Source organism: Taudactylus pleione, unplaced genomic scaffold (genome assembly GCF_031769625.1).
Source record: "Taudactylus pleione unplaced genomic scaffold, aTauple2 ptg000541l, whole genome shotgun sequence".
Lineage (NCBI taxonomy): Eukaryota > Metazoa > Chordata > Amphibia > Anura > Myobatrachidae > Taudactylus > Taudactylus pleione.
In genome coordinates this window covers 398,097-411,726 of record NW_028284943.1, presented here as the reverse complement: position 1 = coordinate 411,726, position 13,630 = coordinate 398,097, and the positions used below count along the sequence as shown (strand labels likewise).

General features: G+C 48.1%; 1 protein-coding gene across 1 annotated transcript in view; it reads left to right on the top strand.

Moving 5' to 3' along the window:
• Nucleotides 1–13,630, top strand: part of MACF1 (microtubule actin crosslinking factor 1) — a 269,121-nt gene that overhangs the window by 196,565 nt on the left and 58,926 nt on the right. Inside the window, exons 67-69 of the mRNA XM_088451201.1 lie at nt 5,846–5,953; nt 6,053–6,271; nt 6,517–6,720. Coding sequence (XP_088307327.1) covers nt 5,846–5,953; nt 6,053–6,271; nt 6,517–6,720 — 531 coding nt within the window. The remainder of the gene's footprint in view (nt 1–5,845; nt 5,954–6,052; nt 6,272–6,516; nt 6,721–13,630) is intronic.

Genomic DNA, 13,630 nt, shown 5'->3' with positions numbered 1-13,630 from the left:
GTGTGACTGGCTCCTCCCCCTCTATGCCCCATCAGCCCCAGTTTTTAGAATGTGCCCGAGAGAGCCGGAAGCACATCAGGCTGTCTCCAGCCTTTTTTGAGTATAATTTATTTTCTTTTTTTAGAGCTTTTTATTTAAAGCATTGAGGACAGGCAGACTGTTTACTGTGGCAGTCTGCCTGCTACGTGGGAGCCGCCGGGAGGGCACCACACGGCTACTGCAGCCTGTGTCCGGTGACCCTGATGGGGGACTTTAAACAGAGTCATCGGACTCCATGAGGACCCGACACAACTGAAACCGGTTCGTGTCCGGGTTTCCTCATTTGCCCCCCAGCCCAGCAACCCGGCCGCAGCAGTTTGTAAGTATATCCCACCACTCCTGACTAGCTGGAGCGGTGGGCCAAAACGCTGGGCTTAGGGACAGCGCGTGCTGCGCGCTTGTCATACACAGCTCCTTCCAACCTGCCACGTGGTGGTGTCGGAGCTGCTGACGCGACCCGCCGCTGCACTCAACAGTCAGCGTCAGGGTCTCTGGCTTATTCCTAGCCATCACCGTCTTAATTGAAGGAGGAGATGGAGTGCGGCCCCTGCTACATCAAAAGCGCGGTGATGCCGCGGCGGTCACTGAGGACTACTGCTCCTCCCTCCTCTATATAGGAGTTGTAATGCTGGGTGAGTAGATCACACAGTAATGACAGACGCCGCACTGCTGCTCATTAGGCTGCTCTTGTTGAGAAAACAGCGCTGACAGGCGAGGTCCCGCCATCTGCCACAAGCAGTGTAAGGTGCCGGCTTCGGAAGCCAGACGAGTCCCTCTACAGGAGGCAGTGCAGCGCTGACAAGCAGCGCGGTCCTTGGCCCCTGCGCAGAGTAGGCTGCTCTTGTTGAGAACAAGGGCTCCAACTTATAAATAAGTGGAGATGAGCCTTACAGTGCGCACGCGCATATATAAAAGCCGGTATTATGGAAAGGGCGCGTCATGCATGTTAGCGGCGCCATCTATAGTCTGGCCCGTGCTCTCCCTCATCTGAGAGCAGCGCGGTTCTACCAGTGCTCGCTTCAGCAGATAGATTAGCTCTATAGCAAAAGGGCTTTAATGTTATAACTAACCAGCAGCTCTCCTCTAATGTACAAAGGAGGAGACGCCGCCCTATGCTTTTTAGTGGCTGGGCTGACAAACGGAGCGGTGTCATCCCACAGCCCCCGGACGGGCACTTAGTACTTCAGCGGCGGCATGGCTTCCTCCACTAACGTGTAGCAGCCTGCTTTTGGGGGTGTTTTCCTGTTAGCGCAGCAGCACACACATTCTCTGCATTAGTCCCCCCGCGAAGAGGCACCCGGACGGAGTGCTGTGCAGACAGCCGCCTGCATGAGGGAAAGCACATTAAGTGTAATGGTTAGCGTTACTGCCTCACAGCACTGAGGTTATGGGTTCAGTTCCCGCTACGGCCCTAACTGTGTGGAGTTTGTATATTCTCCCTGTACTTGCGTGGGTTTCCTACGGGTACTCCGGTTTCCTCCCACACTCCAGCAGCCGCCTCCCGTTTTCCCTCTTTCGGGCTGCCCTAACAGCAGGGATTATTAGCGTGGGTCTCCTACGCGCCACCCTCCCCCTCCTACGCTGGGAATGCTGAAGCGCAAAAGGTAGGGGATGCCTGTCACTGTTTGACAGGAGTAGTGCTAGCTATAGTAGATAGCTGGTTGCTAGCAGTATGGGTACTAGCCCAATACCCTTTTTGCTTAACACCGCATTATGCGGTTATGAAAGTAAATGACTGGTATTACCCCCTGTCAGGCTTCCCCTTGGTTCTATACAAAGGGTGCATAGCTTAATCTAATTGCTTGTGAAGGCTTCCTCAGGGTGCACTAGCTACCCTGCCTAAATGAACATTGTTTTACATTGGCTCACCTTAGTCACTGTTCTGGTGCTGCTGCCAGAATTTATGGTTATAGCATACCCGTAACCCAGGGTTAGCAGATTATTGCGTCCCATACCCAGGTTATGGCTCACCTTATAGAGGGGCAGTACTCTTCCCATGCATATATGTGGCAGCACATATACTAACTTATAGGCTGGTCTTTAAAAACTGCTAGTTCTCACCAGCCTTCTGTGTTTACCTTAGAAGGTATGCATATGTGCATCTATGTAGATTATATTTTAGGTGCTCCATGCAGCAGCACATACAAGAGGAAGTTAGTTACTGCCGGTGTGGGGGTTGGCATTACTGCCTCACAGCATGGAGGTTGTCTTTTTGATTCCCGCTTTTAAAGTAAGTAACCAGTAACAGAAGGGTCCCAGGATAGTCTGGGATAGCACGCTGCTAAAATATCCTGCTTCCTATGCCGTAGCAGAATGACGACCACAGGCGGCACATGAGCAGTTCCCCTGCGTGGAGGTAAGCCACATGTATGTATGTATTTGTATTTTATACTAAGCCCTGCTTTAAAATATATACATGTCTGGAGTGAATTTTGTCTTGTGGCTCAATTCCTTCCATAGCTCTACTATTGCTCATGTTCTATTTTCAAAATATTATCGTCACCTACTAATCTTGTATGTAGGTATGCATGTTTGGAGATAAATATCTATCGCTTCTTATCCTTACCATAAAGGTAGAGGTAGGATCTGTTATCAGTTTTATGTTACATAGCATAGTTTAAAAGATCTGCGATTGGAGGCTGGACTCTCCTGATGCGGTAGTTAATACAATAACTCCGCTTTACACCATCTGTCCCTAAGGTTTTGTATGTGGGTATATACCTATATTCCACAGATGGGAAGCCGCCTGGGATTACCAATAGCTGTCAGCTTTATCCATATATATATATTAATGGTGGCTCTATAGACTAGAGTCAAGTTCTGCAGCTTACATAATGATAGTCGCAATTCCCTAAGGCATTGCTTCTATTATGAACCCTATACATGACTGGGGCCTTCTTGTATGTACATGTGTATATGTATATATATATATATATCATATGTACTTTAATCCTCCTGGGGTTATAGTTCTGTTCTTGTCAGTCCCTATCTATGACGCCCCCCTTTAGGGTGATCTATGATTATTTTCAACTTTGCACTTGGTAGCAAACTTATAAGACACTAAGAAGGCGGGATATTGGTGTGTGTGTGTATATATATGTATATATATATATATATATATATATATATATATATAGCATGCTGATCTCCTGAGGCAGGACATGTATAGATATGGCATGCTGATCTCCCCGTGCAGGAGTCTGACAAGTAAACTTGCTGTGTGGGCACTACTCTTCCTTTCAAAGAGATTGCTTTCTCATGCAACTATGTTGTCTGTGTGTATGTGTGTGTATATATACTGATATATTCCCATTCCTGGTATGAATATTTTCTAATAATTGGAAAAACCTGGTTTTTAACCCTATTGGGGTTATCACTACAGATATATCCCTTCTTTTCTGGGGATAACGAACGCACTGTCTATGTACAGGTACCCTTCTCCGTATAGACTCCATATTATTGTCTTGTCACATATCTCAATACATGAGTGTCTAAAGGGCCCCTAGGTACACTCTATCTGTACATAGAGCATCCAGGTTCTATTCCATCCTCAGGGCTTCATTTGTTAAATTAAATGAAGACCTAGGGCCACCCGCTGATATAGGCAGGGTCAGGCCTGGATTGTATTAGATTTGTGGGCATAATACACACTTCACCATTATAAGTGTTAATGTACTGATACTTACACGAGCAGACCGTTTTCTGTTTTATGAAAAGTTTCTATATGGATACACATCCCTAATATAACCAGCTCAGGTGCAGAGTACTGTTGTACAACCTTCTTGTCTCCACTAACATTTTGCTAGTTTATACAGTGTTTTCTACCTCAACATCTCCAGGCTGAAGTCCGGGCTGTAGAGCATAGGGTCTTAGCCCACTGAAGCTACTCCCTATACATGATGGGGCAGGTTGCTGTGAGATGGAAAAGGTCAGTGACATTCTACATAGCGTCCAGAGGGCTTTTGGACGCTCATAGGTAAGCGGGCTTACCCCACTAATGCCCAACCTGACATGGCATAGCCGTTATTCTCTCTTATGCACCCTAGTGGTGGTCCTAGCAGCCATCCGCTCTGTTAATCAGTTGGCTCTACATTTTAGAGCTTCCCTGGTGCTTAGTTTTAACACCGAGATTAGTGACACTATTCTACTAGAATCTGTTGACTGGTACCTGACTGGTACTTTCAGGGTTGTCCTAGTGCTCTAGCCTTGCTGTATGGAATGCTTCCCTATATTGGTAGCTCTCCCTGGGTGGCTGTTGCATACGTGCTCTTTAACTGCTAGGGTATCCTGTGTGTTTCAGAATATGTTCAGGCCAGCAGTTGGTACTGACTATGCACTTCTATCATGTTGGGAATTGTCTGTTGTTTTGGAGTTTGTGGCTGTGATTTTCTTTTCAGCTGCAGGTGTTCAGTCGTTGTTTTCTACTCTGTTTTCGGAGTGGGGTTCTGCTGTCTGACCCTCTGAAGGTATTGTAATCTCAATCCTCTAGATGCTGCCTCTGCTTCGTCCCCAGTGTGATCTCCACTCATGGGAGACTTCTATGGTCTTTTCCTTCTGCTGGTTTACAACTTTGTAGTAGTTGGACCTCCAGAATGGTTGATGGTGACTGTTCGGCCTTGACTTTTACCTCCCTGCAAACTCTTTGTTAGGAGTCTGTGGACAGGATCAGCTCTGTTTCTGTAGATTGGTATCGTTATACTTGTATCTATATGATTATGTCCAACAGTGCTGGTTTTCTACTATCTGCGACTGTTGCAGTTTCCTGTTTCCGAATCTGGTACGGTTTTCTCGAATTTTGTTCTCGGGTTACTGCCCTTCTCACATGGATTCTGGTTGGAGCTCTCTGCTCCCAATAGTCTGGCTTGGTCTGTTTTCAGCTGAGTTTACAGTGTTCTGATGCTTCTCACCTGAGGGTGTTTTCTCGCTAGCCACTTATTCCATTCTATTTACGCTGTAAGTTGTGGAATTTCTGTGTCTGTTCCGCTTGGAGTTCTGATTGTCTCCTGGCTCACTACACTTGATCCTCCGCTCTTGCCTTCCGTTGAACCTCTGGTTCTTGGCGGTCCCTGTTTCTGTTGGCCAAAGGGTCGGCATGTTCTCCGCGCTTCCCACCCAGGAGGTTGGCTTTGGGACGTCCCCACTGTCTTGAACTCCAGTGTCCCCTAGTGGATGAAGGAGAAAACAGGATTTTGGTACTTACCGATAAATCCCTTTCTCCGATTCCACAGGGGACACTGGACGCCCGCCCAGCGCTGCGTACCTGCCAGTTGTTTGGTTCCTTCTATGGTTGTGTGACTGCATAATTCCCTGCAGTGGTTTCCTCTGTTCTCCTTCAGTCGGTCTTGTTCCGTTCTGTGGTCTTCTCCTTCTCCTTGTTTTCCTGTTGTCCTCCGTCTCCTCTCGGGCTCAGTTCTTAAACTGGGGCTGATGGGGCATAGAGGGGGAGGAGCCAGTCACACTTCTAGATTTTTTTAAAGTGCCAGGCTCTACTCTACCACCGTCTATACCCCCACTGTCTTGAACTCCAGTGTCCCCTGTGGAATCGGAGAAAGGGATTTATCGGTAAGTACCAAAATCCTGTTTTTTAATAATTTGTGCCTTAGACAAAGTTTGTGTACATTGAACCATCAAAAATCAAAGGTTTTATTATATCAGTCATGCCAAAATTATTCCGTAATTCTGAATATTCTGTATTTCGGAATATTTGGATATGGGAGACTCAACCTGTAATGCATAGCTGCACTTTCTCATATACACAACATGTTCTAATACCACACATGATTAATCCAGTAATGTTACTGTGCAGGCATTCTCTGTAGATATTATTCGCCACAAGGATTCTATTGATGAACTGATGAGCACCTGTGAAGACATCCTAGGTACATGTGGGGATGAACAGAAAGCTACTTTACAAGTAAGTGTCATATTACAATGGGAGTGACCTTCTGCTTAATAACAGTGAATGCTGAATTTATTGGGGCAAGTGTACTTATTCTTCTGCATTTTGTTGCAGGAAAAAACAAAACTACTACTGCAGCAGTATGAGGATGTGAGCCACCTAAACTCCGAGCGGTCCGCCCGTCTGGAACGTGCCCATGTTCTTGTGGGGCAGTTCTGGGAAACCTACGAAGAATTAAATCCTTGGATTGAGGAGATGCAGTCCATGATTTCCCAGCTGCCACCTCCTGCTGTTGATCATGAGATGCTCAGACTTCAGCAAGAAGAAATAAGAGTAAGTTATACACCTTGCACGCTCGTTTTATTACAGCAGTCTCCACACAAGCTATTTATAAGACATCTCAAAGTTTTTGTTTGATTTCCCAAGGCACAGGGCAGCAATTAGATCAGTCATATTTCCTACATTAAGCTCTCTCGCTGGTAACATTCACCGTTGACCGACTATAACTTTCCACATATTTACTTTGTTCTCTTACCAGAGTGAACCAAGTTCACAATTGCGGCTTTGTTAAATTGCAGGAAATAAGGGAATCCGTGTCTGAGCACAAGCCTCATATTGACAAACTGCTGAAGATTGGGCCGCACCTGTGTGATCTGAATCCTGACGAAGGGGCAGCTGTGCAGGAGAAGTACAAACAAGCAGAACAACTGTATCTGGGAATTAAAGAGGATGTGCGCAACATGGCCATGGCACTGGATGATGCACTAGCGCAGGCATCTCAGGTATATGTCCTCAAATTCTATTGCTACTTTGTTTGTTCTCCTTTCGGTCATAGAAGAGCAGCCCACATGTCAGTAGCACATGACCTACATGGCATGTTACATACTACTTACAGCCCTAGCAGAAGCTATTATTTGCCATTTTATATGGTTATTTAAGTGTTCAAGTATACATATTAACGATTTCCCCTATAGCAGTAAAGCTACACAGACAGTGGGTTATGTTATACCAGTAGGAAGCATGGCGTCTCCTCCCTAAAGCACAACAGTTTCCGCTCTTATTTATGTTTACTCTTTTTGAAGAACATCACTAGCTCACTATAATGCTGGGTACACACTAGCTGATATATTGTTCATACAGCCAACAAACGATTATATTGTCCCGGCCATCGACTAGTATGTACAGCACAGCAGATACGAGATATATCGTGCACATCTGCTTGTGTGCACGGATGACGATCAGACTGCTGATTCGTCGGATAAGTGTGTACCCGGCATTGTAGCAGAAGTTCCAAATTCCCACTTCTGTCCCTGGCCAAATCAAGAGGATCCTAAGCCACTTAGGTTGATCTGTCAGCCTCCCCAAAGAACATGAGGCCATACTCATGCTTCCCCATGTTTTCCCCTTCTTGGGTAATTCTTTCGTCTTTCTATCCTTACTCTATTGCTGTAGCCAGAGAGACAGCTTTTCCTCCAGTGCAGTGGACAACCCCCAGGTTGAATCCCCCTAGGAATTGCTTCAGCAAGATTTTGTTTGCCCCCCTTCCACATTCTATGAAATGTATTTCCTGCTTACCTCCACAGGGAGCTCAGGAAAAAGGTGAGATATGGTAAAACTTACCCATGTTAACTTTCTTTGAAGTCCATAGGGTCCACATGGAGACAATGGGGTGTAGGTGGTACTTGGAGGACCGGACACCAACAGCAAAGCTTTTTTCAATCCCATGATGCTTCGGTCCTTCCCCATATACCCCGCCCACAGCCTGAAGGCAACTCAGTCTTGTTGGTGTCCGGCAGAGCTGGATCACCATTAAAACAGTGGGGCTGCTATTAAGCAGCCCAAGCTCTATTTTTATGAGTTATTTTTATTTTCTTGTTTTTCATAATACAGCAAGCAGCGCTAGACAGTCCTCTGGAAGTCTGCACTGCTGCTCCATCACTGCTCCACGGCGCCGCGACGCCAGCCCTCGGCTAGGTACTCTCGGCGGGGCTCCTTGGGGACCTAGCTAGCAGGGCTCCTCGGACCCCAGACTGCATCTGGGACTCAAGGGGACAGGTAAGGCGGGGACCCGCTTCAATGCGCAGTCTTGCTTTCGGTCTCCGGAGACAGACCAAAGGCACTGATGTAGACAGCGTTTCGGGCCTCCACTAGACCACCAGGGTATAATATACTGGCGCAGGGGACAGCTAAGGCCAGGGACCTGGTGGTTTATGTCAGCATAGGGTAGAAGGCCCTCTCCCTGCGGCGCCTCCCCCAGGTCAGGGTGCCATTCCACTGTGGTCTTGCCTCCCTCACCCTGTGCCTCCTCAGGCTGCCATTTTCTGTATCAGCCTCAGGTCTCCAGGAACGCTGGGTCCTGTCTCCCTGTATACCTCTCCCAGGAGCCAGGTTATAAAATGTTATTTCCTACCAGCCACTGCGGTCTGTGTAGTGGAATTTAGTGCCCACTGCAGTTATATTGTATGCTCTGCATTGTATGTGACTTGTGCTAGCGCTGCTGTCTGTTTATTTTTCTACAACTGTCAGCTTATACCTTTCCCTTTCTTTCATTATAACCCTGGAATACTGAGGTATAAGGGGGTTCATTGTACCTCACATCTACCTATATTTGGGGGGGCTATCACATACTGTATATCTGTGTTGCGTACTACACTGTGCCATATTGTACATATATCTGGGTTGCTCACTGCACTGTGCCAGATTGTGTGCTACAATTATCCTTGCAGCTATGTCTAACAAAGGCAAGAATAACAAGCAGCCTGCTGCTCCCACTCTGGTGTCTTGCAAGTCCTGTTTAGCAGGCTTAGCTTCAGAGGATCTCATTCTAGATGGTCTATGTGCAGCATGTTATACGACACCTGGCCCCTCAGCCCCTGCATCCTATCCTCAGGAACCCCCCCCCCCCCCCCCCCCCCCTGGGCTTTTCACAGGTGTTGGGAGGTGTTGTGGACCACCTGGCGGTCCCTGTGGTAGCTTCCCCTATGGGATGGCCACAGCAGGTACTCCTTACCCTTACCTAGTAAGCCTACTAAGCGTGCTATGTTATCTTTCCAGTCAACCCAGCTATCAGATTCTGAGTTATCTGGGGAGGCAGAAGACACAGACCTCGCTCACTCTGACTCCCCCTCGAGAGAGAGAGAGAGAGAGAGAGGAGGAGTCCCCCTCTAAATTGAATATACCTGCACTTGTGAGAGCTGTAAAGTCTATTCTTCAAATAGAAGAGGCAGAACCCACTCTTAGGGCAAAAGAACCACTATTTAAGTGACAGAAGGTAGTTTTGCCAGAGTTTCATCATTCGAATCAGCTATCTGATCTTATCTGTGAAGCATGGAATATGCTTAGTAAAAAGTTTCAGCTGCCTAAACGCTTGATTTCCTTTTACCCTCTTCCAGCTACTGATTGCACTAAATGGGAAGTTCCCCTTGCAGTGGATTCCCACGTGACACGCCTAGTTAAGAACGCTACCTTACCTATCCATACTGCAACCTCCTTAAAGGAGACTACGAATAGAAGGATGGAATTTGCCTGAAGTCTATATACTCTCTTACACAAGCTATTACTCGTCCTGCCAGGGCTACGGTCTGGGTGGCAAAAGCCATTGAGAGTTAGGCAGAGGCCCTAGAAGATACATTTCCCTCTGATGCTTCCAGGCAACAGCTGTCCTACATATCTCACATTCTAGATGTAGCCTCCTATTTAGGAGAGGCAGCTTTGGATACTTGTCTCCTAGCTTCCAAGGCATCTGCTACTTCCGTGGTAGTCCGCCGTATTGTTTGGCTTCGCTCATGGAAAGCAGATTCGGAGTAACAAGGCTTTGGAGTGTCTGCCTTATTTTGGGGAGATCCTGCTAGGCCCAGAATTGGAAAAGATTGTGACTACCTTGGCAGCTTCCAAGACGGCATTCTTACTGTCTGCATCTGCTACGAAGCCTAGGATGCCATCCTTTCGGTCCTTTCATCCCCAAGGAAAAGCTAAAGGTCAGTCCTTTCCATGGCAGTCGGCATCCACTAAGGCCTCCAAACCTAGGACCAAACAGACCTGGGCTACAAGACGTCCCATCTACCAAATCTGAGGACAAGCCTTCAGCCTGATGGGGCGGGCCTCACTCTGGGGGCTCCCAGAGTGAGAGACTGACTTCTTCAAATTAAATCCCCTGGATAAGAGGCAAGTCTGTCTTCTATTCCTATTTTCCATCTCTGGTTCAGCAGCTTCATTGACAAAAGTGTTGTAACAGTAGGATTTTTGTGCTTACCTGTAAAATACCTTTCTCTGATTCCATGGGAAACACTGGGGTATTGATGATGGTGTGATGAGTCTGTCATTTCAAATCTTGAATGATTTGAACATGGCTTCTGCTCCTCTATTTCCCACCTGACCTCAGTTAAGTTTAACCAAGCCCAAGAAGAGACGGAGAGGAAAGGAGGAAACAACCCCCCAACGAAGTGACAGAAAACGTCACTACAGACATAATGGCAAAAAAAACATCAAAACAGCAAAACAAACAGAAAGCAGCCACACACAGGAAGCACTGGGATTGTGTCCAGTGTCCCCCCCATGGAATTGGTGAAAGGGATTTTTACTGGTAAGTACAAAAATCCTGTTTTCTACTTCAGGGTCCATAGGGGGTCCACAGGGTTGACCTTGGGGTATAGGTTGGGAACCAAATCCGGGCACCACGCAGTTAAAGCTTTTAGCTCCCAGGATGCACTTGGGTCCACTCTCCCTATAACCCCGCCCCCCAGCCAGAGGCACCTCAGTTTAAGTTGGTGCCCGGCCGGAGTCGGGTCACCGTTACTGCAGGGGGGCTGCTTAGCAGCCCCTAAGCTTAAAAGAGTTTTATTTTATTATTTTTTTACTACTCTTCAGAGCGGCAGCATCAGACTGTCCAATGGACGTCTAAGCTGCCGCTCCTACACCCCGCCGGCGCTGCGACGCCAGTACAGATCTGGGGATCGCAGCGGGACCCCAGAGTCTGTACTAGCCGGGCTCTGGAGGAATCCCTGGGCTGCTGCCGGATCGACGGGGACAGGTAAGTCGCGTGGTCACCGCTTGCGGTGATCCACATGTGAATAATGCAGCCTTATGCCTCCGGTCTCTGGGGACAGACCGGAGGCGCTAGCGGTGGCGGCGGGCTCCCCCTCCATGGAGGCATACCCCGCGTGTCCACAGCCCACCAGGGATTATAGCGGCAGCGGGAGCCGGCATCCCGGGGGGTTAATTGCTAGCCAGGGGAGGAAGCCTTCCCTGTCTAGCGGCTCCTCCCCTCAGCTCAGCGCGCCTTTCAATACTACAGTCTGGCGTCGCTGAGCTGCTTCCTCCGCGGGCCACGCTTCTTCTGAGGTCTCCAGCGGCCATTTTCTCTCTGTGGTGCTGCAGAACTCCTAGGATGTCAGTGAGCCCAGTCCCCCTGCGTACCTGGCCATTTTGGGTGAGTGTACACAGCGCTATAGCCTTCCCAGACACTGAATCTGGGCAGTTGAATGTAGCGACATTGTGCAGTATATTATATGTCATGCTTATGTATGTATATATATTTTTCTGCATTGTATGTGACTTATGCTAGTGCTGACTGTCTGCTTTTTCTCTCACCTGTCAGTGTATATCTATCCCTTTTCTTTATCTGCCCTAATACAGGTGTACCTGGGGTGGTTCTGAGACCTCACATATATATATTTGTTAATATCTGTGAGGTTTGTCACATACTGTTGCGTGCTGCACGTTGCCATATTTTAGATGGAACTGTGAGTTGCGTACGCTGATAATGGGTTCCTGCAGCTAATCTTAGCGTCAGTCAGGACCGGTATGGCGCTGCTTAATATTTCCGTCAAGATAGTCAGATATATCTGACCAGGAGATTGCACACGATACTGCACCCATTATTGCTATCCTGCAAGTCATAGCCTGCAGGAATTAGTGCGGAGGATTTTAACTCAGAAAGGTTTACGTATGCGGCACCATCTGGTGCCGGGCCCCTTGCACGACCCCCTTAAAGGGCGTTGTTTCTCAGGATCCTCTCCTTTGAGGATCGCCGGGCGGGCCCCATTGTCGTCACTCGCTGGGAGTTACTTCACCATACTGCCCTTTTGAACTCGGGGTATCTCGCAATTTTTTGCAATTTACCCCTGTGTCACAGACTATCGCTCCCTGCCGGGGTTTTTCACAGTACATGAATTACCTCCGATACCACATCGGTCTGTCATTCCCCTTGCAGGGATTACCACAACGGCCACCCTGGTGGATGTCGTTTTATACGAAATACTAATTGGCGTGATATACGCCCTGTGGTTACTGACCAGTGGCTCTGCCGTGAACTGGATGGTATATTCGGCTCTTTCCCTCTCACAGGGGGGGGAGCCGATCTCAAGTATTATTATCCCTGCTTTGGGGCTGGTAGCCAGGCTCATTCTGGATATAGAGAATGTCGATCCTGCACCAGTATCATACATCTCCCGTTTTCTGCCCAGCGGGTGGATCTCATAGCGGGAGTCTGGCTGTCCCCAGATACGAGGAGTCACAAAGGCCTCCTGTTTCCCATTCCCTGAGGGTCCTCACAAGTAATGGAAATCCCTTTCTGGGATGGATTTGTATGTTAATCATCGGGTTACAGGCATTAATACGCCTCCCATCCCGGCCTGGACGAATTTTACGGATCCGTAGGTGGTAACTTTGCCTGAAATCAATGTACTCAAGTTTTCAGGGCCTGTTGCCCGTCCTACCATGGCCATCGCATGGTGATGCTTTTGTGACGTTTTTCCCCTCCAACACGTCTGAGGTTCAAATATCTTTTTGCCGCTCACAAAATATGCAGTGGTCATATGTGGGATTACCTCATGGGATGCCGGTCTTCTAACTTTCAGGGTTTCGGCGGCGTCTGTATCCGCCGCAGTACCCTATGGCTGCGTTATGGGAAAGCAGAGGTGCACACTCCTTCCAGGGGGAAGTTCTTGTTTGGTCCTGACCTTGACAAGATCGTTGCATCATTGGCAGTATCACTAATGGGGAGATACCGTCTTTAGCTACTCCCACTACATTCGGACTAACTCTGTTAAGTCTTTTTGTCCTCAGGGTCAGCCTAAAGGCCTGTTTTTTCCTAGGCTGTCGGCCTCCACGGGGGCCACCATATCCAGTACCGAGCAGTCCTGGACTTCCGGACGACCCTGTTTCTACACCTGAGGATATACCCTCAGCCTGACGGGACAGGTCTACATCTGGGGAATTTCCAGAGTGAGGTACTGATTCTCAACGGCCTCTCATTGCTCATGCAGCCTCCTCACAGGCATTGTTACACGGGCCCTTCTTCAGAACTGATCAGGGCCTTACAATCCCAGAAAGCTATACAGTCTTTGTGGTAAGCAGAGCTATTTCGGCCAACCTCACTATCTCAGTGAGGGACTGGTTGTTCTACTTTCTTTTTGGGGCGGTGACCGACTGGTCCTCCTTTGCCTATACTCTGTCTCAAATCCCTGAATCAGATTCCAACGGTGCCTTGACTCGTCCATGCTCCATCATCCGATGTTTGGAACCTGGGGATTTTATGGTATATCCGAGTATTCAGGATACGTACCTACGGGTACATACAGAGCCCTCTCATCAGCATGGGTTCAGGTTTGCTGTGCCACAGCAACACTTGTAAGTTTCGGGCTCTGCCTTTTGGGGCTGTCCTCAACTCCACCGGGGTTTACCAGCTTTATG